Consider the following 23,648-nt stretch of genomic DNA (forward strand, 5'->3'; position numbering starts at 1 on the left):
AACATTTTTATGGGAAAGCTAGATTTCACAGAATATATTATATATGGAGGAGGGAGGTCTGTCTGCAATTAGAATGATGTAAATGCCTTGAACCTTCAACTGTTTCTTGTAAACACTCCTGCAGACAGCAGGAAGAAATGAAGAATGATTCCCACTCACTTGGACACATTGGGGTGTGTCACCGATGAGGTACCTGATTCAACTCCAAATATACAACATGTGCAAGATGCTAAATAAATCAATTAAGCATTTATTTAGTGTTTGTGGGATTTAATGTAACATGTTACTGACAGATCAGCAGGGTAAGATTTGCCAGCACGTTTTTCACCTGTGACAGAGAGGCCAGTGTTTCTGTCTCAAGAGGTGTACCAGGAGAAACCACTCCATCTCCCGGACCGGGTCCTGGACCGGGACCTGGGTAGGGTGAGGCCTGAAAAGAAAACATCATCTTGTTAGCGAGCGTGAAGTGTAACCCACCACGACGGTGAGGTTCATTCTTTGACACAAGTCCCATACGCTGTGTGCGTTATTACCTGAGGTGGTGATGAAACAGCGCTGTAGGCTGGAGGTACCAGCGCCATCTGCCTCTGCAGCAGCTGCATGATCACGCCGATGTCCGTTGACATGCGACTCTCTAACCTTCACAGTGTATAAGAGATGATCTATAATTAATGTCAATTTCAAAAAGAAAGGAAGCTAGCAGTAAAAATAAATGGACCAGACTGCTGATTCGAGTCGTATCGAATGCACTTTTTGAAACTTTGTTTTGCTAACGGTGCGTTTCTCTTAACATCCTGCTGTTAGTCTGTTAAAAGTAAAGCAATTCTTTTTCCCCACAGGAATTTTCTTTTATCTTTTCAGCAAAAAAGCGCCTTTGCGCATAGTCACACTGCAGATGTAGATAAATGTGTGCGGGACGCGTGCAGAAGTTTGCATCTCATCCTCTTTGTCCTATCTCAGGCTAATTAGGAGCCAGTCTGCTGCTATTTTAAACTCGGCAACACTTTCACATATGAGCAGAGTCCCCCCCACATGCACACCTTTATCAGCAGAGGCTAACGTGGAGATATAGTCTTTCTCAGCAGCTACAGCTCAGCACAGAGGAGTACAAACGTTTGATCTCAACTGGACCTGAGAAAGAGCCTCGTTGAGCCAAAGGCTACAGGGCTGCTGCAGCAGCGAGAGGAGAAGCTCTCTGTAGAGGCATTAAAAAAGAAAAAAACAACCCTGCTAGTTGTACCTGTTGAGCTGTTTCTGCAGCAGGTCCAGGCGTGTGTCCAGCTGGTTGCGTTGCTGGCGGCTCAAGCTGTGCAGTGGTGTGTTGAGGGGTGGAGGGGAGGCAAGGCTGCAGCTGGGAACCTCCTGGTACTGACCACTCCCCCGGCTCTCTCCCCAGAAACTAAAGATGTTGGACACACCTGAGAATGCCCCTATATGAAGGTGGAGAGGGGAGGAGTGGGTGCGTATGTGAGTGTGCAAAGCAGTGGGAAAGGATGAGTGTGTCTTCTGTCGTACCATACCTGACAGGGCATTGCAGGTGTTCCCAGGCTTGGGGTCTCCATCACCCTCGGTGTTCTCGGTAAAGGGCGGGACTTGCTTGTGTGGATTCTCTTGCATTGCAGATGGAGGGGCGAGACCAGTCACTACTGACTCCTCCCCCTATAAGAGGAGCAGGACCAAAACATCCACATCAGTTTTTACAGTGCTGTCCTGTATAACAGTCACAGTGGCAGTGTGGAGTCGTACCTCATCACCACTGGAATGTGAGGACACTGAGCTTCGATGTGCCCCCCATGGCCTCTTAGACGCCTCCTCTTGTTTTTGATTGTGGGCCGTCTCCCGCTGTCTTCGTCTCACAGACTTATGGGACTTTTTTATTTCTCCAGCATCTGCATCATCTGGACAGATGCACAGATGGATAAAAAGGAGAAGATGGTCAGTCTAGCTGGATTAGAAGTAAGAAGATTAATATAGTATTTCTTTGACCATTCAAGCAGATAAAATAATTCAATCTGATCTATAAAGTGCCGATTCACAACAGCAGTCACCTCAAGGCACTTTTATTATCAGGTAAAGATCCTACACAGTGGAGAGAAAACCCAACAATCAGACTGTGCTCTATGGGCAGCGCTTGGTAACAGTGGGAAGGAAAAACTCCCTTTTAACAGGAAGAAACCTGCGGCAGAGCCGGGCTCAGGGACAGCCACGATTGATGTGGGACAAGAGAGACAGAAAGAAACAGATACTGTGGGAGAGAGAAGACAAACGTTAATGCTGTGTAACACCAGGGGAGCGAAAAGAACTGAACGGAGAAGAAACACTCGTCATCGTGGAAAGCCCACCAGCAGCTAAACCTATAACAGGTTTAGTAAGGGATGCTCCTGGAACCAAACTGGGAGCTGATTCCAGAGGAGCGGGACAGTTGAAGCCTCCCATTCTACTTTTAGAAACTCTAGATCGCCGTCTGTCTGAGAGCTCTGTTATTATAACGTGGTACACTATGGGGTCTTTAATGTATGGTTATTCAAAATTTCTATGTGAGAAGAAGGATTTTGACAGGGAGCCAATGAAAAGGAGCCAGTATGGGAAGAAGATGGCCTCTTTGGTCCTGTCACTGCAGCTTTTGAGCTTTTAGAACAGCCTGACAATAAGGAATGTTCCAGCACTGAAGTAATAAATGCATTAACTAGCTTTTCAATGTCACTTTGAGACAGCATGTTTTTAATTTTAGAGCTATTGCGCACATAAAAGAAAGCAGTCCTGTGTGTTAAAGGACACATCCTGGTTAAAAGTAGCTCCAAGATTTCTGTCTGTATTACTGGAGTCATGGTAATGTCATGATCTAATTAAGCACATGAGATTTTTAGAGTCAGCTACAATCATCTCAGCTTTGTCTGAATTTAGAAGGAGAAAATGACCTGGCGCTTATACATTTACAACATGCCTGTAGTTTATCTAACTGCTTTGTGTAACCAGGGTTCATAAACAGGAAAACTGGCTCCTAATAATAATGATGCCCAAGAATAATACACAGAGTAAACATTCAGCAGAGAAACGGTGAAACACGCTGACTGATGAGACCCAGGGAGGACGGGTTACCTTTTTCTGTGCGTCTTCTGAATGATAGTTTACGCCTCCTTAATTTGTTGAACCCCCCGGAGTTGGAGTCGTCGCTGCTGGGAGAACCTGGGATCATGTTAGTCTGAAATATAAAACAGCGTTCATCACTTAACTTCTGAGGAGAAGTGTGGGATGTGATTTGTAAAAATAGTGAAAATAAGTCATCTTGGATTCTTTGCAACATCGGTGATGGATGGAAGAAAGATACCATCACACCTGCAGCCAGACACAACACCACACTGAAGCTTATTAGCTCAGAGTCTTGAAAAAATGCTGTGTTATTAATAGACTTGTTTCCTGAGTTGCATCAATATGCAGTGTGTGTGTACGCGTGTGTTCTGTACTCTACTTCCTTTCTCAGCAGGCACCGAGGGCGTGCCAATGCTGCGGCTTTCACGGCAACAAAAGGAGAAACGTGGCTGCAAATTCAAAGCAGCTTGTCGACAAAGCAAAGACACACTGTGCAGAATTATTTCACTCACAATCAGAACAAGCCCGGGGATGTAAAAGCTGTTTTCACCCAGGCTCTGCCTGTGCACGAGCAACAATGAAACAGACAGCATCAGGTAGCTGCACCTGCTATCAGCAGCAGCAGCTACCCAAACCTTTCTTAACCGCTCGTCCAGTTCAATAATGTCCAGCAGTCATAGTGTTCACACCCTGAACAGGTCACCAGTCCACCATTCATACTCCTACAGCACCCACACCTCTGCTCAACCATCCACTGACAGGTTGATGCGTATAACAACAAAATAGCCAGCTCCTGTTGTCTGCTGTGGACGGTAAAGGCAGAAAAACAAATGCTTCTTCCTGTGAATGAAGCTCAAAGTTCTGCACATCTTGTTGGATTTTCTCATTTTTGTTTTACAAAATGATAATAATAAAAACGTAGGACTTATGTTAGGTATTAATAACGTGCAGAAACACTTGGGCAGGTTCCCTTTCACAGTCATAGTTGTCTTTTTGTGATCACACCAACTTCCATCCCACAACCACAAAAACCCATCAGCTGGTTGTCAATACAAAAAAGAATTTTGAAAATAAACTTTGGACTCGCTGATATTATTTGTGTATTTCGATTATGAACCGAGCCACTCTTATGAGATTTTACTGACGTCTGCTGTGGGAGGAGTTTGAAACTCACGTCTCTGAGGTTGAAGGTGATTTCCAGGTTGTTCCAGAAGTGATCTGCAAACTCAGGATACATGTCCAGCACCTCCAGAACATCTTCTCTCAAAATCTTATGAAGGTCGCAGTATGTTAGAGCCCTCACATCAGCATTGGATTTACCGGGTCGGTGATACAGGTTGATGGGCTCGCCAAAGATGTCGTTCTTCCCTGGGAAGGCAGAAAAGAATAGAAAAGCACGTATTTGATTGTTGATCTTATACAAGCAGTCAACAATATTGTGATGCATCAGGTGGAGCTGCAAGAACAGAAACCTTTTATTGAACTTAAATGTCAGCTGTGTAAATCATATTTTAAATCTCAGTGAATATAGCAAATAAAGTTTGTTGTTTCCAAAGCTGACTCTGGAAACATCTGTTCTAATTTGGTTTCAATGCATCTATTTACAAATGAGTGCATGAAGTTAACTGATTATTTTTATAGCGTAAGAAATAAAGATGTGTGACGCGTGCCTGCACACTCCACGCCTACATGCATGTTACTTAAAATGATCGATCAGTGTCTTGTTGCAGGGAGCTGCAGCTTGTGTCATGTATGTGGAGCAGGCGCATCAGATGTTAACGACACCAGTGCTGCTGTTACCAGTAGATGGCAGAACCAGCTCATGCTCATGTGGCTGTGTGTTAGGCAAGCTTCAGGAAACAGATAAAAACTCCTGTGCACTGTGTTGTCTAACACAGTAAATACTGCAGTTTTTATACATTTAAAATTTAAAACTCTTGTTTTATCTATTTCAGTCACCTGTGACCTCACAGTTACCAAGGAGACACATCATCATATACACTCTCCAGCCATTTTGTTAGGTACACTTGTTCGCCTGCTCATTAACGTAAACATCTAATCTGACAGTCACATGGTAGCAGTGATCAAGACGACTTGCTGAGGTTTTAACCGAGCATCAGCACGTGACAACCAACGTTCCCTCTAATGTTTCATGTGTCTGAGCGAACACACAAACTCCCTGAGCGTCCCTTGGACCACTGTGAGCAACAGCAGACGTGTGCACTGTGGTCACACCAGCATCCAATCATCCAAGTTACATGTTTATTAAAATAATCAAATTACAGCATTTATGTTAGACTAGTCATTGACCTGTAGCATGTTAACACTATTGGCAGTAAAAATAACTTGAACTCCAATTTTGAAAACACAACTTTCTGTTTTTTGCTCTGACTTGTATTGTGAGTCTGTGGTCTGGGAGAGAGTCTGTAACTCTGTCTGCAAAATACAGTAAATAATGACCAATGTTGGGCAATTAATTATATAGTTACTTCTTCAGAAAAGTAACTGAGTTTTGCAAACAACAAAGTTTTTTGCAGCTATTTTTTTTAAATGCAGCCAAGGTGTTTTTTAAACAAACATTTCAAACTATTTACAGAACAATCAGCTGTTCTGCATCAAATCTGATGCCACACAAATTATTTGTGTCGCTCCAAAAATAATTTCTGTCCACTATGAGATGAAGGAGAACAACAGCCTGATACCTGCAGGCCTGACAACAGCAGATGTGTCACTGCTGTAACACCTGTAACACTCAGCAGGCGCCTCATTGTTCTGACACACAACAACACTACTGACTACACTACACACTGACTACACACTAACTACACACTGACTACACACTAACTACACACTAACTACACACTGACTACACACTAACTACACACTGACTACACACTGACTACACACTAACTACACACTAACTACACACTAACTACACACTGACTACACACTGACTACACACTGACTACACACTAACTAAACACTAACTACACACTGACTACACACTGACTACACACTAACTACACACTGACTACACACTGACTACACACTAACTACACACTGACTACACACTGACTACACACTGACTACACACTAACTAAACACTAACTACACACTGACTACACACTGACTACACACTAACTACACACTGACTACACACTAACTACACACTAACTACACACTGACTACACACTGACTACACACTAACTAAACACTAACTACACACTGACTACACACTGACTACACACTAACTACACACTGACTACACACTGACTACACACTGACTACACACTAACTACACACTGACTACACACTGACTACACACTGACTACACACTGACTACACACTAACTACACACTAACTACACACTGACTACACACTAACTACACACTGACTACACACTGACTACACACTGACTACACACTAACTACACACTGACTACACACTGACTACACACTGACTACACACTAACTACACACTAACTACACACTGACTACACACTGACTACACACTAACTACACACTGACTACACACTAACTACACACTGACTACACACTGACTACACACTGACTACACACTAACTACACACTGACTACACACTAACTACACACTAACTACACACTGACTACACACTGACTACACACTGACTACACACTAACTACACACTGACTACACACTAACTACACACTAACTACACACTGACTACACACTGACTACACACTAACTACACACTGACTACACACTAACTACACACTAACTACACACTAACTACACACTAACTACACACTGACTACACACTGACTACACACTAACTACACACTGACTACACACTGACTACACACTAACTACACACTGACTACACACTAACTACACACTAACTACACACTGACTACACACTAACTACACACTGACTACACACTAACTACACACTAACTACACACTGACTACACACTAACTACACACTGACTACACACTAACTACACACTAACTACACACTGACTACACACTGACTACACACTGACTACACACTAACTACACACTGACTACACACTAACTACACACTAACTACACACTGACTACACACTGACTACACACTAACTACACACTGACTACACACTAACTACACACTAACTACACACTGACTACACACTGACTACACACTGACTACACACTAACTACACACTGACTACACACTGACTACACACTAACTACACACTGACTACACACTGACTACACACTAACTACACACTGACTACACACTAACTACACACTGACTACACACTAACTACACACTAACTACACACTGACTACACACTGACTACACACTAACTACACACTGACTACACACTGACTACACACTGACTACACACTAACTACACACTGACTACACACTAACTACACACTAACTACACACTGACTACACACTGACTACACACTAACTACACACTGACTACACACTAACTACACACTGACTACACACTGACTACACACTAACTACACACTGACTACACACTGACTACACACTAACTACACACTGACTACACACTAACTACACACTGACTACACACTGACTACACACTAACTACACACTGACTACACACTAACTACACACTAACTACACACTAACTACACACTGAATACACTGACTACACACTGACTACACACTGACTACACACTAACTACACACTGACTACACACTGACTACACACTAACTACACACTGACTACACACTGACTACACACTAACTACACACTAACTACACACTAACTACACACTGAATACACTGACTACACACTGACTACACACTGACTACACACTAACTACACACTGACTACACACTGACTACACACTGACTACACACTAACTACACACTGACTACACACTGACTACACACTGACTACACACTGAATACACTGACTACACACTGACTACACACTGACTACACACTAACTACACACTAACTACACACTAACTACACACTGAATACACTGACTACACACTGACTACACACTAACTACACACTAACTACACACTGACTACACACTGACTACACACTGACTACACACTAACTACACACTGAATACACTAACTACACACTGACTACACACTAACTACACACTAACTACACACTGACTACACACTGACTACACACTAACTACACACTGACTACACACTAACTACACATTGACTACACACTGACTACACACTAACTACACACTGACTACACACTAACTACACACTAACTACACACTGACTACACACTGACTACACACTGACTACACACTAACTACACACTGACTACACACTGACTACACACTGACTACACACTAACTACACACTGACTACACACTGACTACACACTAACTACACACTGACTACACACTGACTACACACTCACTACACACTGACTACACACTGACTACACACTAACTACACATTGACTACACACTGACTACACACTAACTACACACTGACTACACACTAACTACACACTAACTACACACTGACTACACACTAACTACACATTGACTACACACTGACTACACACTAACTACACACTGACTACACACTGACTACACACTCACTACACACTGACTACACACTGACTACACACTAACTACACACTGACTACACACTAACTACACACTAACTACACACTGACTACACACTAACTACACACTCACTACACACTCACTACACACTAACTACACACTGACTACACACTCACTACACACTGACTACACACTGACTACACACTAACTACACACTGACTACACACTGACTACACACTCACTACACACTAACTACACACTGACTACACACTCACTACACACTAACTACACACTGACTACACACTGACTACACACTGACTACACACTCACTACACACTAACTACACACTGACTACACACTAACTACACACTGACTACACACTGACTACACACTCACTACACACTAACTACACACTGACTACACACTAACTACACACTGACTACACACTAACTACACACTCACTACACACTGACTACACACTCACTACACACTAACTACACACTGACTACACACTAACTACACACTAACTACACACTAACTACACACTGACTACACACTAACTACACACTGACTACACACTAACTACACACTAACTACACACTAACTACACACTAACTACACGCTGACTACACACTGACTACACACTAACTACACACTGACTACACACTAACTACACACTGACTACACAAGATTTGTGCTAAACGTCTCAAATCTCTCACATCTCAAACACGCAGTCACTCCTAAAACTTCCCCCCGTCTCTTAACAACTAGATGCCATGTTGCCATATCATTTTTTGATTGGTCGACATGGTACATTTTTCGACCAATGCGAAGGGTGGGGTTTCTTTGGTTTTGTTTTTGCTCACAGGCTTTCGAGCGTTTTCCTTATAAAACGCCGTTTTTACCGTTTCTTCCCGCAGTAAATATAAACAACGATAGTATTCAGGAAGAAAAACAAACATTGCAGATATTTTATCATAACTCTGGTTTTACGTGGCCGATCAACACAGTTTAAAAACTGGTATAAAGTCCACACTTTTCCCGTCAGTTGTTTGTCTGTCCTGCTCACATCTCCAATGGTTGTGCACGTTGTCATTAACGTGGCTTGACTCCACATCAGCCGCTTTGCTAAAACACCGGTGTGGGCACATAAGGACGCTGTCATAGCCTGTCAACCATGTTGATTAGCTTCGTATATACGAATGTGAATCGCATCATTGGCTGGACTGTGGGATAAGGCGGCATCGTTCTGATCCCATACAGGAGCAGCCAGTCACTGACTAACACTGCAGAACAGGATTGTTGAAGTATTAATTTTAATTTCAATTCAGGTTAGATTTTTTTTGTGCGCAACACAGATTTTCTGTGTGCAGAGATGTGCCAGCTTAGAGGGAACATTGGTGACAACATGGTTGTTGGTGGGCCGGTATTTCTGCTGCCATTTCTCCCCACACTATTCCAGGGTTTACAGACAAAGAGAACATTTCCAGCGATTGGAGGTCGTCTGGGTGAGTCGGAGGAGCATCTCTGAAAGCACAACATGAAGCAGAAGAGGGCAGAAGGGCTACAGCAGCAGAAGACCACACCGGGTGTCGCTCCTGTCGACTAAGAAGAGCAAACTGAAGACACACTTTACTCTTTACATGCTCCCCAAAATTGGACATTTGAAGGTTGGGACAATGAAGCCTGGTCTGATGAGTCTTGATTTCTGCTGCGACGCCCTTTGGCATGAACAACATGAAAACGTCCTGCCTATCAATGGTCAGGCTGCTGCTGGTCATGCAGTAGTGTCGGCTTGATTTACTGTTGATGCTGACCACCAAAGTGTGCCCATCTACTGATGACTGTTTCCAGCAGGGTGACGTGTCACGTCACAAAGATGTGACTGTGCTGTAAATTACCTCCACAGTCACCAGATCTCAATCCAACAGAGCACCTTTGGGATCTGCTGGAATGGACGATATTCGATATTCCATGTATCCACGTTTCCTAATCACGTGTACAATTAGGCTTGCATCACGTGCAAATGTGAAACACTGCTTTTTTGAGTGTGATCTGATCTCATAATAAACATTGTGCTATCGCTGTTGTCACGCTGCCTCTCTCTACAGATGTCAGTGAAGCATGAATATCCTCATTCATTACCCAAGATGGCTACCACCACGTCTCCTCTCAGTATCTCTATGGATCCCCTGGATATGAAGTAGAGGGCGGTCAGGACATCGCCAGCGTGGACCAGCGTATCACCCGGGGGTGCGTGGGTAGTCTTGAACTTCATGGCCAGCGCTCTGAGGCAGCCCTTCGTGGAGCCTTTAAAAGCCTTGCAGTTCTGCAGCAACGTCCGGTTAAGATGGAGGCAGATATCAGCCTGGAGACACTCAGGGAAACCTTTCAGCACCTGGGGAGGAGAAGCAGGGAGACACGAGGAAAATGAAGAGGTGAATGAAAGTAGACGATAAAAAGATGCAAAATAAAGAGCGAAAGGAAGGTAAAGTAGAAGGAGGAAGAAAGGAGAAGGCAAGAGAAGAAGAGAGGTGGGAGGAAGGACGAGCACGAGGTTATGATAGACGCTATTAGCAGCGACTGAATGATATGTCAAGTTCAGAACATAAAGCAAATGTCACATAAATGTCACAGATTATGGAACCTTGAAAGGAATAATAAAAAGAGGAGCCTTTACTGTCTTTATCACCTTCATCCCTAGTGGGAAACACTCACGGGACATTAGCCTTTTACTGTTATTACCCACTCCACAAATGAACACGACAAAACTAAACTATCTATGCATTTATCAGAAGTTGGTTCTAAGCCTCAGAGACATCCCAGCATGAACTCAATCCCTCCCACTTTTAACCTCCACGTATCAGACGAGCGTGAGCAGCACTGATTGAGGAAGGGCCTCTGCATTGATTTTCTTTCCTCTTGTTTTTGAACTACAGTGCAAATGATTTCAAACTATATTTCAGCGGGCATATCGGAACAGAGTCAGCAGGCCCACAGAGTGTAATTAATATGAAGAATTGGTGAAATTTTAATGAGCTCACTGCAAGCGTGGAAGGCTGTTTCTGAGCAGCAGACTCTGGGCTTCTCTTGTAGCTCCCTGGCTGACTTCACAGAGCTGAACTGCACCTAGAACACCCACACTGCTTTTCTCCCTCACCATTTCTCTCACTTTCATCCATTTCAAGCTCCGCTCTTCATTTCAGCCTTCGCTGGGCTCCCTCTTTATCTCCCGCTGCCCATTTCTCCCCATCCTCATCTGACTCTCTCTTATTTCCCAATAAAGGTATGCTAAGCAGCCCTGTTTGTAACCTCTTTCTATCTTTTATCACATTTCAGGGAGCTTTAGCCTCTTAACTGTTTCAAGGCTCTGTTTGTTGTTGTGATATCGTTTGTGGCCTCTTTTTTACTGAAAACAACTCCCATATAGGAAAAAGTGTAACTTTGGCTATTCAATAGTTAGAGAGTACAAAGGCCTCTGTCCTCAAAGACCCCAAATACCTTATCTATGCACAACAGAGAATATAAACACAAAGGCAGATTACATCATCTGCATCAGCAGTGGAGGTACGTCTCCACTTGCTCTCTGAGGCTGCCTTCAATAAGCATTAACCTCCTGAGAATAGGCAGAGAGCAGCAGCCTGGAGCCTAAACTCAGTGTTTCAGTGTGCGGAGAGGAAACCAACCTGAAACTATTACAGCATCAGGAACACAACACAAACGATACCTTCAGTTCTCTTGCATCTATAAAGCATGCAGATGTTTAATATTCAACAAGTGGGTGGTGCTGCGTGTATATGGCTCCTACTGAGTCACTGAAAAATGACATGGATACATTTGTGATCATTTTTATGATTAATAATAATAATTAGCAGCTGTGATCTGTTTATACCTGTCATGGTCCTGGGTCGGTGACCCAGCGCTTTTAGTTATCATTTTCTAGTTTATGATGATGATGATTATTATTGTTTGAGTTCTGTGTGTTATATTTGGTCTGCCTTTGAGTCTGTGTCTCTGTCTATGGTGTCACCCCATCTGTTTGTGAATCTGTTTAGTTCAACGTCTTGTCTGGTTCCATGTGTCTGAGTTTCCTGTTTTATTGTGAAGGTCTGTGTCGTATGTGAGTGTGCTCAGTTTACGCTTCCCCTGCCTCGTCAGCTGTGATTTCTCCCAGGTGTGTTCCCCTCCTGTCTCTCATCCCTTGATTACTGCCATCTGTGTATTTAAGCCCTGTGTTTCTCTGTGTCAGTGTCGCGTTGTACCCTCAACTAGCTGTGTGTTCTGCTTCTATGTTCCTAGTGTTTGGTCTCCTGCTCCAGTTTAGTGTTTCAGTCCTTGGTTCCTCTGTTCTGACTTTTGGTTTTCTTTTGGTGAGTTTAGTTTGTACGAGGTTTTTCCCAGCAACAAAGCTGCGCCTTAAGTTTCACTTCCGTGTCTGAGTTCTGCATTTTGGGTCCACCACTCCTGCTTGCCTGCCACACAGCGATTCATGACAATACCCAGGTAGCTGTTACAACGTTTCCATCAGGCTCAGCTGTAGCTTTTATTTAGTGCTAATTAACAAGTGTTAGCCTGCAGACTTGCTAAATTAGGATATGTTAGCATTTAGCACAAAGCACTGCTGCACTGGTGTTTATGACTGCAGAGCAATGGTGTGATCTTTGAGAACACTCACTTCTCTATTCTGTCTGCCTCATCCTTTGGCAACTACAGCCAGTTGCCAACCTGGGTATCCAAACAATTGCAGTCCAACTCAACTGCAAGAGATTGGCAACATGTTGCAATCAATCCTCACTGATCTGTCACATGTCTGTTTGCAGCAGGACACTTGATTCAACCGGCTGCCAACTGGCTCATGCTACAGTCCTATATAAAAGCAAGGTTGCTAAGCATCTGTGTTATTTTGTGTCTAACAGCTACTACGTCACTGTTTGTGGATCATTTTTACCTGAGGTCATTTCAGTTCAATTCAGTTTTATCTATACAGCACCAAATCACAACAACAGTCGTCTCACAGCGCTTTATATTGTCAGATAGACCCTACAATAATACATACGGAGAAAAATCCAACAATCATATGAACCCCTATGAGCAGCACTTTGGTGACAGTGGGAAGGAAAAACTCCCTTTTAACAGGAAGAAACCTCCAGCAGAACCAGGCTCAGGGAGGGGCGGGGCCATCTGCTGTGATTGGTTGGAATGAGAGAAGGAAGACAGGATAAAAGACATGCTGTGGAAGAGAGACAGAGATTCATATTTGTTTGACCACGTAACCATGACAGACTCCTTACAAATTCTCCTTCACATGAAAAAAGTGTAAACTAAGAGGCCATTTAACACTGTTTGGCTGCAACTTGGAAGCTGAGGCATGGCCGAGCTGGAGGAGTGACAGACAGTTTATTCAAAAATGAGTGGGCTACCTCTCATGACACAAGAGCAGAGCCACACTTAATTTGTGGCTGTGGCATGTGAGAGTCTAGTCAATGAGTTTTGATTGAACGAGGATAAATATTTAAAAAGTTTTGCTAAAGGAAGTCGAAGCTCCACGAGCAAACACAAACAACTGTGGCTGGCAAGTCTCTTTCAGTATTGGTGAGCATGCAGTAGGTGAGCATTAACAGAGTACCACCAAATAAAGAGAGTGACTGAGGAAGGAAAGATCTGAAGCTTCACAATAAGTAAATTACTGTTCTTTCCTCCTTTGCACAGTTGGAAGGGCTCGCTTTATTACAGAATCTGATCTAGATGTTAAAGAGCCCCTCCCACCCTGTGGATGTTAAAGAGCCCCTCCCACCCTGTGGATGTTAAAGAGCCCCTCCCACCCTGTGGATGGAGGGATGGATTTTAAACAGCAGCCAGCAAAAAAAGACTGCTTCATAGGCCTCATATCTTTTTTTTGGAACTTTCTTAATTAGTATTGTAAAAAATCGTGTCCCATCTGTGATTAACAAACATATTCTTGCTGTGTCAGCTGTGCCTACAGTAGGAACACAGGATACTAAAGCAGGATTTCATAGGGCAGGTCTGCCGTCATGAATATCTTTGTACTTATTCTTTATCATTTATTTATATCCTCTTGCCACAGAGGGCGAGGGGGTAATAACATGGATACGATTCTCTCTGTCACATAAAAAATGGACTTTGCTGCAAATAATTCTCATAATGTAAGCAGCAAACTAAAAGAAGCCAAACTGAAAACATGAGAGGTGCTCAGTGATTTAGTCATTTGCTATTTTCTGATTTCTTAGATTTTGCTTCGTGTATGTTTGTCACAGTTGAATGAACAGAGCAGGTTTACATATGAGACAAAGACAAACCAAATAAATGCAACATGTCGTTTCTAAAAGAGGATCTCATTTATCCAAACCTACCTGGCCCCGTGTGAAAAACGACTGCGCCCTAAACCTGTTTATCCACCGGCAAAAGAAACAACTTCATCAAAACAGAGCTGCTTCTCCCTGATTAACGTTAACAGACTCGTTTCTTTCTCCTTCCTCCCACTTTGATCTCAGCGCTCCTGCAGCTTTCAGCTTCACATCAGAGCTGCGTTGTTATTCTCGCCCATCTTCGTGAATGAAAGAGGTCACAGCTGATTAACTGTGGAGGCAGGCTGACAAAGTCTGCTCCACACAATCATAATAATGACTACGGTAAACAAGCTCAAATCCAGCCTACTTCACCGGGCCTTCGAGAGAGTAACACGACGTGGGGAGAAGAAAGGGGCCGAGCAGGGTGATGAGCAAACCTGATTCCTCTCTACTTCACTGACTTACTCATTACGCTGAAATGAAACAGCACTGATGGAGCGTTATGTTTGCACTGGGACTTGCACCCAAACAGAGCTCCTCTGTGCTCGTCCACGACTACACAGCCAACGATGGGCTGCTGGTTGGGCTCCGACTGGTAGGTTTGACAATTAATTTAGATGCTGGATGAAGTTATGAGCAGATATACTTATGAGCTTACAATCTGTAGACAGTGCAAAGGCGACTTTTAAACGTCTACAGTTTTTTTGGTTAAACCACACACAGCATGCAGAAAGTAACATTACAGGTGACGTGCATCCGCAGATGTCCCTGTACGGCTGCACCACTGTTTCCCCCCAGTGTCACTTTAGGTCAGAAACCCCCGGTGACACTGCTACAGACAGAGCAACATGTGAACCAATACACTCGCAGGTTCAGGCTGAGGTGGGCATGCACAGCGCACCTTTGAAGTGCTGCGTTTGTGTTCGCATGTGACTCACTGTGCCCGTGGGTGTCAAAGCTCCAGCTTGTTTCAAAGTGCATTCTCCTACTCTGCTGATAAAACACATTAAAATGAACATCTCTCCTCTCACGCTTTAATATGTGTAAAATACATCTGGCAGCACGACGTGATGAACACGTGCAGATTAGGCTTCATGCATGTGAACAAATTGACAGGAATGCATGAATGTTGCAAAGCTTGCTCGCAGCCCTGCTTGTGTCCCGTGCGTATACGCAGCATTCTTATTTTCTCTGACCGTATCAAGCATGCGCGCTGAGACAACGCTTTCTAATCGTCCCATTAGCGTACAACGCAGGCTCAAACGCTGTGTGTAGTCACACACGAGAGAGTGTACCCTCCCAGGGTTTGGGTGTGTGAGGACCAGTACTCACAGCGTTCATGTCGATGCCATTGGTGTAGGACCAGGCATGCTGGAAGTACTCCTCCAACCTCTGCCTGAGTGGATTGGGGATCTGGTGGAAGCGGATGAACTCCCTGACTCTCAGCATCTGGGTGTGGTAGCGGGCCGTCCCGGAGTACAGCCGCTGGATGATGGCTGAGACATTCCCAAAGATACTGGCGTACATGAGGGCTGGAAATGGGAGCAGTGAGAAAAAACACACACATTAACAGACAGTATGGAGCTAGAGCAGCGTTCATACAGTGATGAGACCGTTTGGATGTGCGGGGTTTCCTTTGCTCTCTGGAAGTCCTGGAAGTTGTGAGGTGGGGCCTCCATGGGTCGCTCTTCTTGTTGTTCTAAAAAAGTTTTGCTTCGTGACAGGATGCATTATCCTGCTGAAAGAGGCCACGGCCATCAGGGAATGCCGTTTCCATGAAAGGGTGTATGTGGCGTGCAACAATGGTTAGGTAGGTGCCAAAGTAACATCCACATGGATGACAGGACCAAACATCCCCCCAAACCCAGGGTTTCCCAGCAAGACTTTGCCAAAGCCTCTGCCAGCTCGCCTTCTTCCCATAGTGCATCCTGGTACCAGGTGCAGCCCTCACACAGCTGGCTGGCCACATGATGCCAGCTTGTTTAACTGTTCTGTGGTCCGGTTCTGATGCTGTTGGCAGGAGCGCCCCACAAATCATAGCCAGTCTTACTCCACCTACCATTATGTATAATGTCATTCGCTGAGCCGGATGACTGCAGCACATTCAGATCATTTGCAGACTTTGTATTCAGAGTAACAAAAACCAATCAAAACATGCCCCGCCCCCTCCTTTGACCCCTGACCACGCTCTTGCAGCAGGAAGTTGACTCATCTCAAAGGGCTTTGGCTGCAGAGGACAGAGAGTTTGTATCGTATCCTTCATGAGAGTCTTTGCTTTGTTCTGTTTGTCATATTGGATGCTGCTAACCTCCCCACCTCTGTCAGCTCCCATCACTGTCTACATCAACCACTGAAAAACGCTGTGTGTAAAGAAGTGTGTATGCAAATGTCTGCATGTGTGTGTGTCAGAGTGAACGCGACCCATCTCTGGCTTCAGATTTTGCAGTGGTCGTTGTGATTTCATCGCACACATCCTGCAGAAGACTGTCCTTAAACAATGGACATTTTACAAGTCTCGGGTCATTGTCAGGCCAAGGAAGTGCTAAACTGTGTGGAGGAGGAAGGCAGCCCGCAATAATAAAAAAGAAACAAAGTGACCTTCTTTAACTGCTACGAGTGTTTCTTTACTTTGGTTATACAAACCTGAACAGGATTTGCAGCTGTTGCATGGAAACACACAATCAGTAGGGTTGTATATACAAGTGTTTGCATATTTAGTTACATTCAAATGTTATTAAGAGTAAATTATGAAGACTAGACTCATTCTGCTTGTTATTCTGTGGTTTGGTTTCATTAAAGCACTCAGGAAGCACTGTAGACTTCTTTCTCTATAGTGACGCAGGGTGAGGGCTTCTCCGTCTCTGAGGTCGGTGAAATACACTTTGTAACACACACTGCCCTTATGAACGCTATTTCTGCTGTTGTAGGTTTGTTACCGATTAATAACAATGAACTACATTTTATTAGTGGCGTTCATATTTGTTGCAAACTTTCCTTTATTCTGGTCTAAAGGCTTTAAACAGCTGCTTGTACATGACTTACATCCGATGAGCATGACGCAGATGGAGAAGATCTTCTCAGAGTTGGTGTTGGGGGACACGTTTCCGAATCCCACGCTGGTCAGACTGCTGAAGGTGAAGTACAGCGCTGTCACATACTTGTCTTTGATGGAAGGTCCTGAACCTGGTGTGGAGAGGTTACAAATCATCTGGAGCTCAACAGTGTCCAGGAAGCTGACATAACCTAAACTAATACTCAATGATATTCATTTAGCAGAATGTAACCGGAGGGTTGACTTATTATCGGTCATTTGCACAGAACTGAGCTCCCATTACAGGTAAGATCATCAGAATACTTCATTAATCCCTGAGGGTTTCAGTTGCTCCAAGACAGTGACAGTAACAGACTGTGGTGGGCGTGGTCTGCAGTGCCGCTGCAAAGGAGGTGAACGCACCTGAGCGGCATCCGCAATCACGCCTCGCCGGCTTAAAGTCTGTGCTCGCACCGCTGTCGCTGCGTGTGGCTGCGAGCTGCAAAGCTGCAGCGGGGTACTGTGCAGTCATTGGGTCTGCTGTGTGTTTACACACTAAACTAGTGAAATAATGCGATATGTTACAGAGTTTACAAATTTAAGAAACAGCACTAATTTTACACTGAGATTACTCATGTGCCACCAGTTTGTTTATTATATTACGTGATCATTAGTACCTGGTATGGAACCATTGAAGTGTTTCCCTAACTGGTCGCCCAGAGTGTGGAGCCAGCCGATCGAACCGTTCCGCTCTACGCTACCGATTGCATACCTGGTAAAAAATAAACAGCATTACAAAAATGTCACGATACAGCATCATAAAAATCACCTTACGTTTGTATCAGTTTCATACAGCAGAGATGAAAAATGAGACTGCTGTGGTTGGAGTACAACTGATAAATATTCATCTTCTAATGTGAAAAACTGATCAAAATTGCAGTCAATTGCAGTCAATTGCAGTCAATTGCAGTGCACGTTCCCTCAGTGGTTGCTGCTAATCTGACACCTGCTCTGCTGCCAGTGATCATTTTGGAAGATGCTGAGTTGTTGGTTGATGCGGCTGTTTGGGCTCATTAGGAGCCAGGTGCACCTGATTAAAGGATCATCAGAAAGTGCAGCGGCCTTTATAACTGCGGTCGTTTCGGAGCACTCACATGTGTGTTAACACGAGCTGCATCTCAGACTCCACAGGCCTCACAGTTAAGATGAGCTGTGCAGAGTGTGGATCCAAACAGAAGGGGCAATAGATGTAAAGTTGAGCAATTATCACAGAACTGGGGAAAGTAACTCGCAGTTCAGGAACAGACAGGCAAAAGCCACGAGGGCTCACTGTGGGAACACGGGACAGCACAGGCACATGGGACAGAGTCAAAGCTTTCTGTCTCACACAACTGTAGTTTAAGTTATTCAAAGAAAAAGCTAATTATCCAAAAGTCAGCTGTTACTTGCACTGGTGCCAGTTTGCTGCTGAAAGTGAGAAGGTACTCTCTTAGCAAACACTGTCTTCCTTCCTGAGAAAGTGTGGACTGAAAGCCAGCTCTGCAGTGAAGATCCACAACAGAAATCTGCTCAGGAACGTACCACGTGGGCATAGAACCGCTCCAAATATCATCTTGGAGCAAGTTTCATTTCATTTTCCGTGACAGCAAACATTATATTCCACGCCAAACTGAAGAAATGCACCCAAAGTGTGTGCAGTTGGTTAGTCTGGAGGAGGAAGCATGATGGTGCAGCAGCATCTTATACAGCTACACAGCTCGTCAGCACGCTGTTGCCTTCCTGCCATCACCTTTCAATCAACCAGCATTTTTTTATGCAAGACAAGCTCTGACAGATCATTGAGGACACAGCTATGACTAAAACAAAAACCCACTACAGCTACCGAACTGTGGAGCAGATGGGGGAGAAGCAGAACAAGATCAAAGCAGTGCAATGTGAGGAATCAGTAGCATCCTGCAGACGCAGGTGTGTTAGAGCAGAGAAAAGGCTCTGTTGGCTTTTAAAAGCCGTCACCATCAGTAATCGCGTCTAAACATCTACTCAGCTGCTCTCTAATTTGATCGCTGCACTTTTACAATAGAAATATTTTGTTGTATGACTTCAAGGCCTTTTATATCAGTCGTAGAATACCAGTTCCATACTCACAGCCCGTCGCTCCTTCAGATTTTGCATGAATTTTGCGTCAGGGTCATCAATAGGAGGAGAAAAGTATCTCTGCTGTATGGATTCTGCACTCACACACAGTTTGAATCTAATGTGAATCGTCAGTTTATGGCGTTGTACCAGATGCAGGCCAGCCAGTGAGCGATGAGGGCGAAGGTGCACATGAGAAGAAAGAGGACAGCCGCACCGTACTCTGAGTAGCGATCCAGTTTTCGGGCTACACGAACCAACCGTAGGAGACGAGCTGTCTTCAGCAGACCAATCAGAGTGGTGGTCTGATGGGCGTGGGTGAGACAGAGGAAAGTGGAGATAAGGCATCGTTAAACATGGCAGAAAGCAAAGTCGCTCTGATATCTCCTCACAGCACTCCCACCTGCTGTCATCCTGTCACACACGCACACACGCACACACGCACACACGCACACACGCACGCACACACACACACGCACACACGCACACACACACACACGCGCACGCACACACACACACGCACACACGCACACACGCACGCACGCACACACACACACACACACGCACACACACACACACACGCACACACACACACACACGCACACACGCACACACACACACACACGCACGCACACACACACACGCACACACGCACACACGCACGCACGCACACACACACACACACACACACACACGCACACACACACGCACACGCACACACGCACGCACACACACACACGCACACACACACACGCACACGCACACACGCACACACACACACACACACGCACACACGCACGCACACACGCACACACACACACACACACGCACACACACACACGCACGCACACACGCACACACGCACGCGCGCACACGCACACACACAGGTGATGTAACTCTGGTCTTTTCCTGATGTGATTCAGTGTTGAGGAGGTGGTAAAATCCTGACTCCATTCATTTCTGTGGGCCTCTCTTCTCTCTGCTCCAGCTGGCTCCTTCGTGTCCACACAACAAATAAATAACAGGACGATTACTGCGCTGGCTGAGTGCCTGGTCCTCTGTGTGTGTGTGTGTGCTAACAGTAAATAACAGTTGTCTGTTAAGGAAAGTCTCCACTTTCTTGGCTCAGTGGCTTCTTCTGGGCAGCATCAGTGGAGCGAGCCCACGTGAAGCTTTCCCCATGAACGTTGGGAAGTCCCGCCTTCATTCATTTTATCTTGAAGGCTGCTTTAATTGTTATTCATTAGTTCTGTTATTTAAAATGCTGCTCAATATTTACAGTTACCTCCAGCGGAGTTTTTGTGTGGAGCGATTCGATCACCTTAAGCCTGAGTGTTTTATATCCTCGGTGTGTGGGAAGTATCCTCAGGGAGACTTCGGCAGGCTACAGCACAACTCACTTACTGCTTCCTTTAACTCCCACTTCTTTCTCCAGACACCCACCTCCCACTTCCTTGAATATCAAACCAACACCACCATCACTTCAATCATCCACTAAACCACAGAACTTAATTACCCACTGAGCCAGACGGAAACACACTGCATGTTTCTGTAGAGCTGTAAACCAAACCTTTTGTTACTGACAGTGGCACATCATTCGCTTTGTGCATGAGAAGCGCTGTGCTGCATTAGTGTGAAGTTTTCTGTTTCTGCCAACGAGTGAGTGAGACCTGGATTTTTACCAGAGGCTCTGAGATACAGCGACAGACAGAATCAGGAAGAATCAGAGCTCAGCTTTAAACGGCGAATCAAGCATCTGGAACGTTCAGTGCAAACTAGAGATCAGTCAGTCGTGAGCATAACTTTTCTCAGCTTTGCTCTTACAGTGGAAGTACGACGTTTTTGACCAGCTGGTTAAAAGAAATCCCCCGTGCCATGGACCGGTCCGTGAGTCGTTTGGTACCGTCCGCGAGGATTGAGCCTCGGTGTGAAATTGATGGTTGAGGAAAAGTAGCATAGAAGCCTCCTTGTGGTTGCCTGGTGATTTCTTTTTGTTCACATTTGGAGATTTAGGTCACGTAGCTACGGCACCACCGATGACGGTCGGACTCAGACTGACCGCTTCATGTGTGTTTTGTCTGTCACGCAGCGTGATCCCCTGACCCTGGAACAGTAATGTGTGTGTTGGATCCTCCAGCTTTACCTCTGCACAAACACAACGCGCTCTTTGGTAACTGAGCGCCGGTCGTCCTAGCGGGTAGTTATGAGCGAGAGGGGGAGCTGGGGCTCGATGTAACTATAGCGTGAAAGCAGTGATGTCATTAAAAACACATCATTTTGATGAGCTCAGATGAGTTTTAGGGTCTCGTGCACACTGCGCTGATCTAAGACATGTTTTGTTCATGGCTGACTACAAATCAACTTCCCTACGGAGACAATTAAATTATGAAGCCAAACGAATCCACCTCTCCCTCTCTTCTTATTTCCTGTTCCCCCTCCCTCCACCTTGTTTTTAATCTTTCTGCGTGTTATCTTCACTTCATTGCATTAAAGAGATGGCAGACAAGATGTCAGTGCACCATTCGTCTCTTCTACATTCCCCCCTCCCCTCCATCTCACTACCACTTGTCTCGTTCTCTTCCTCCCACCCTGCCTCATAACTTCACTGCAGCGTACAAACAGGCAGCTATCTCTCCGCCTCCGTCGTGACATACCTCCTCTCCATTGCGGTAGATGAGCAGGTCAAAGGGAATAGCAGCCACCATGTCGATGAGGAACCAGCCTTTGAAATAGTGGACAGCTATGCGCACCGGGTGGCTCACCACTTCGTCATTAGAGTTTACGTATGTTGTCCTGAGAGAAACAGAGAGCATTATGTAAATACAGCAGACACTAATAGTTGTTATTGCACTTTCTTCTTTTACAACCAGCTCTGTTTAGAATAATGTGCATAGATGAGAAACAGTTTTTCTACTTAACAGCACCAAATCTGACTACAGGCTCTTCTGTGACTGTTGCTGTAATGAGGAGTGCTGCTACAGTTCAGACCTGAAGTTGATGAGGATGTCAATAATGAACATGATGTCCACTATGAGGTCCACCACATTGAGAGGAGAGCAGGAGTAAATGCAACCCTGCATGCCTAGGTCTTCCTACGAGAAGAGAGGAGAGGAAAACAAGTAAGGAGAGGCTAATATAGTGTACTGTAAGTTAAAAATACATTCAGCACATCTTTCAAATGGATTAGGATGAAGGATCATTTACATATGCATGCAGACAAAACATGAAACAGTGACAAAGTTCGGTGATTTGGAGCTCAGTTCAGCTGGCAGCAGGCTGATTAAAGAGGGACTTGTTCCAACTCCATGTTTTTGTTTTTGTAGAGCAGGCCACTAGAGCAAAATAATCCTAATTCATCTCATACTGGAACTTTGTGCAGCCCCTCAGTTCATCGACAGCTGTTTCAGCTAACTTCGCCTCCCTTTATGCAAACTTTTCCTTGGCTCCAGGTGGGTGGAGCCTCTGTGCTACTGTACAGCTACAGCTGCTACACAGGCAAGACGAGTGAAACTGTTTGGTGGAGTCTGAAGCCTG

General features: G+C 44.7%; 1 protein-coding gene across 1 annotated transcript in view; it reads right to left on the reverse strand.

Moving 5' to 3' along the window:
- kcnh2b (potassium voltage-gated channel, subfamily H (eag-related), member 2b) overlaps positions 1-23,648 on the reverse strand; it is a 278,133-nt gene that overhangs the window by 6,467 nt on the left and 248,018 nt on the right. Inside the window, exons 8-21 of the mRNA XM_085418034.1 lie at positions 23,103-23,206; positions 22,769-22,907; positions 20,265-20,419; positions 18,659-18,753; positions 17,993-18,133; positions 16,283-16,482; positions 10,788-11,040; positions 4,265-4,458; positions 3,100-3,202; positions 1,747-1,898; positions 1,521-1,659; positions 1,241-1,430; positions 534-639; positions 329-430 (exon numbers count right to left, since the gene is read on the reverse strand). Coding sequence (XP_085274160.1) covers positions 329-430; positions 534-639; positions 1,241-1,430; positions 1,521-1,659; positions 1,747-1,898; positions 3,100-3,202; positions 4,265-4,458; positions 10,788-11,040; positions 16,283-16,482; positions 17,993-18,133; positions 18,659-18,753; positions 20,265-20,419; positions 22,769-22,907; positions 23,103-23,206 — 2,073 coding nt within the window. The remainder of the gene's footprint in view (positions 1-328; positions 431-533; positions 640-1,240; positions 1,431-1,520; positions 1,660-1,746; positions 1,899-3,099; positions 3,203-4,264; positions 4,459-10,787; positions 11,041-16,282; positions 16,483-17,992; positions 18,134-18,658; positions 18,754-20,264; positions 20,420-22,768; positions 22,908-23,102; positions 23,207-23,648) is intronic.

The sequence above is a fragment of the Rhamphochromis longiceps genome, linkage group LG9, assembly GCF_057381845.1.
Source record: "Rhamphochromis longiceps isolate RC_006_pf linkage group LG9, R_longiceps_female_GT1.1, whole genome shotgun sequence".
Lineage (NCBI taxonomy): Eukaryota > Metazoa > Chordata > Actinopteri > Cichliformes > Cichlidae > Rhamphochromis > Rhamphochromis longiceps.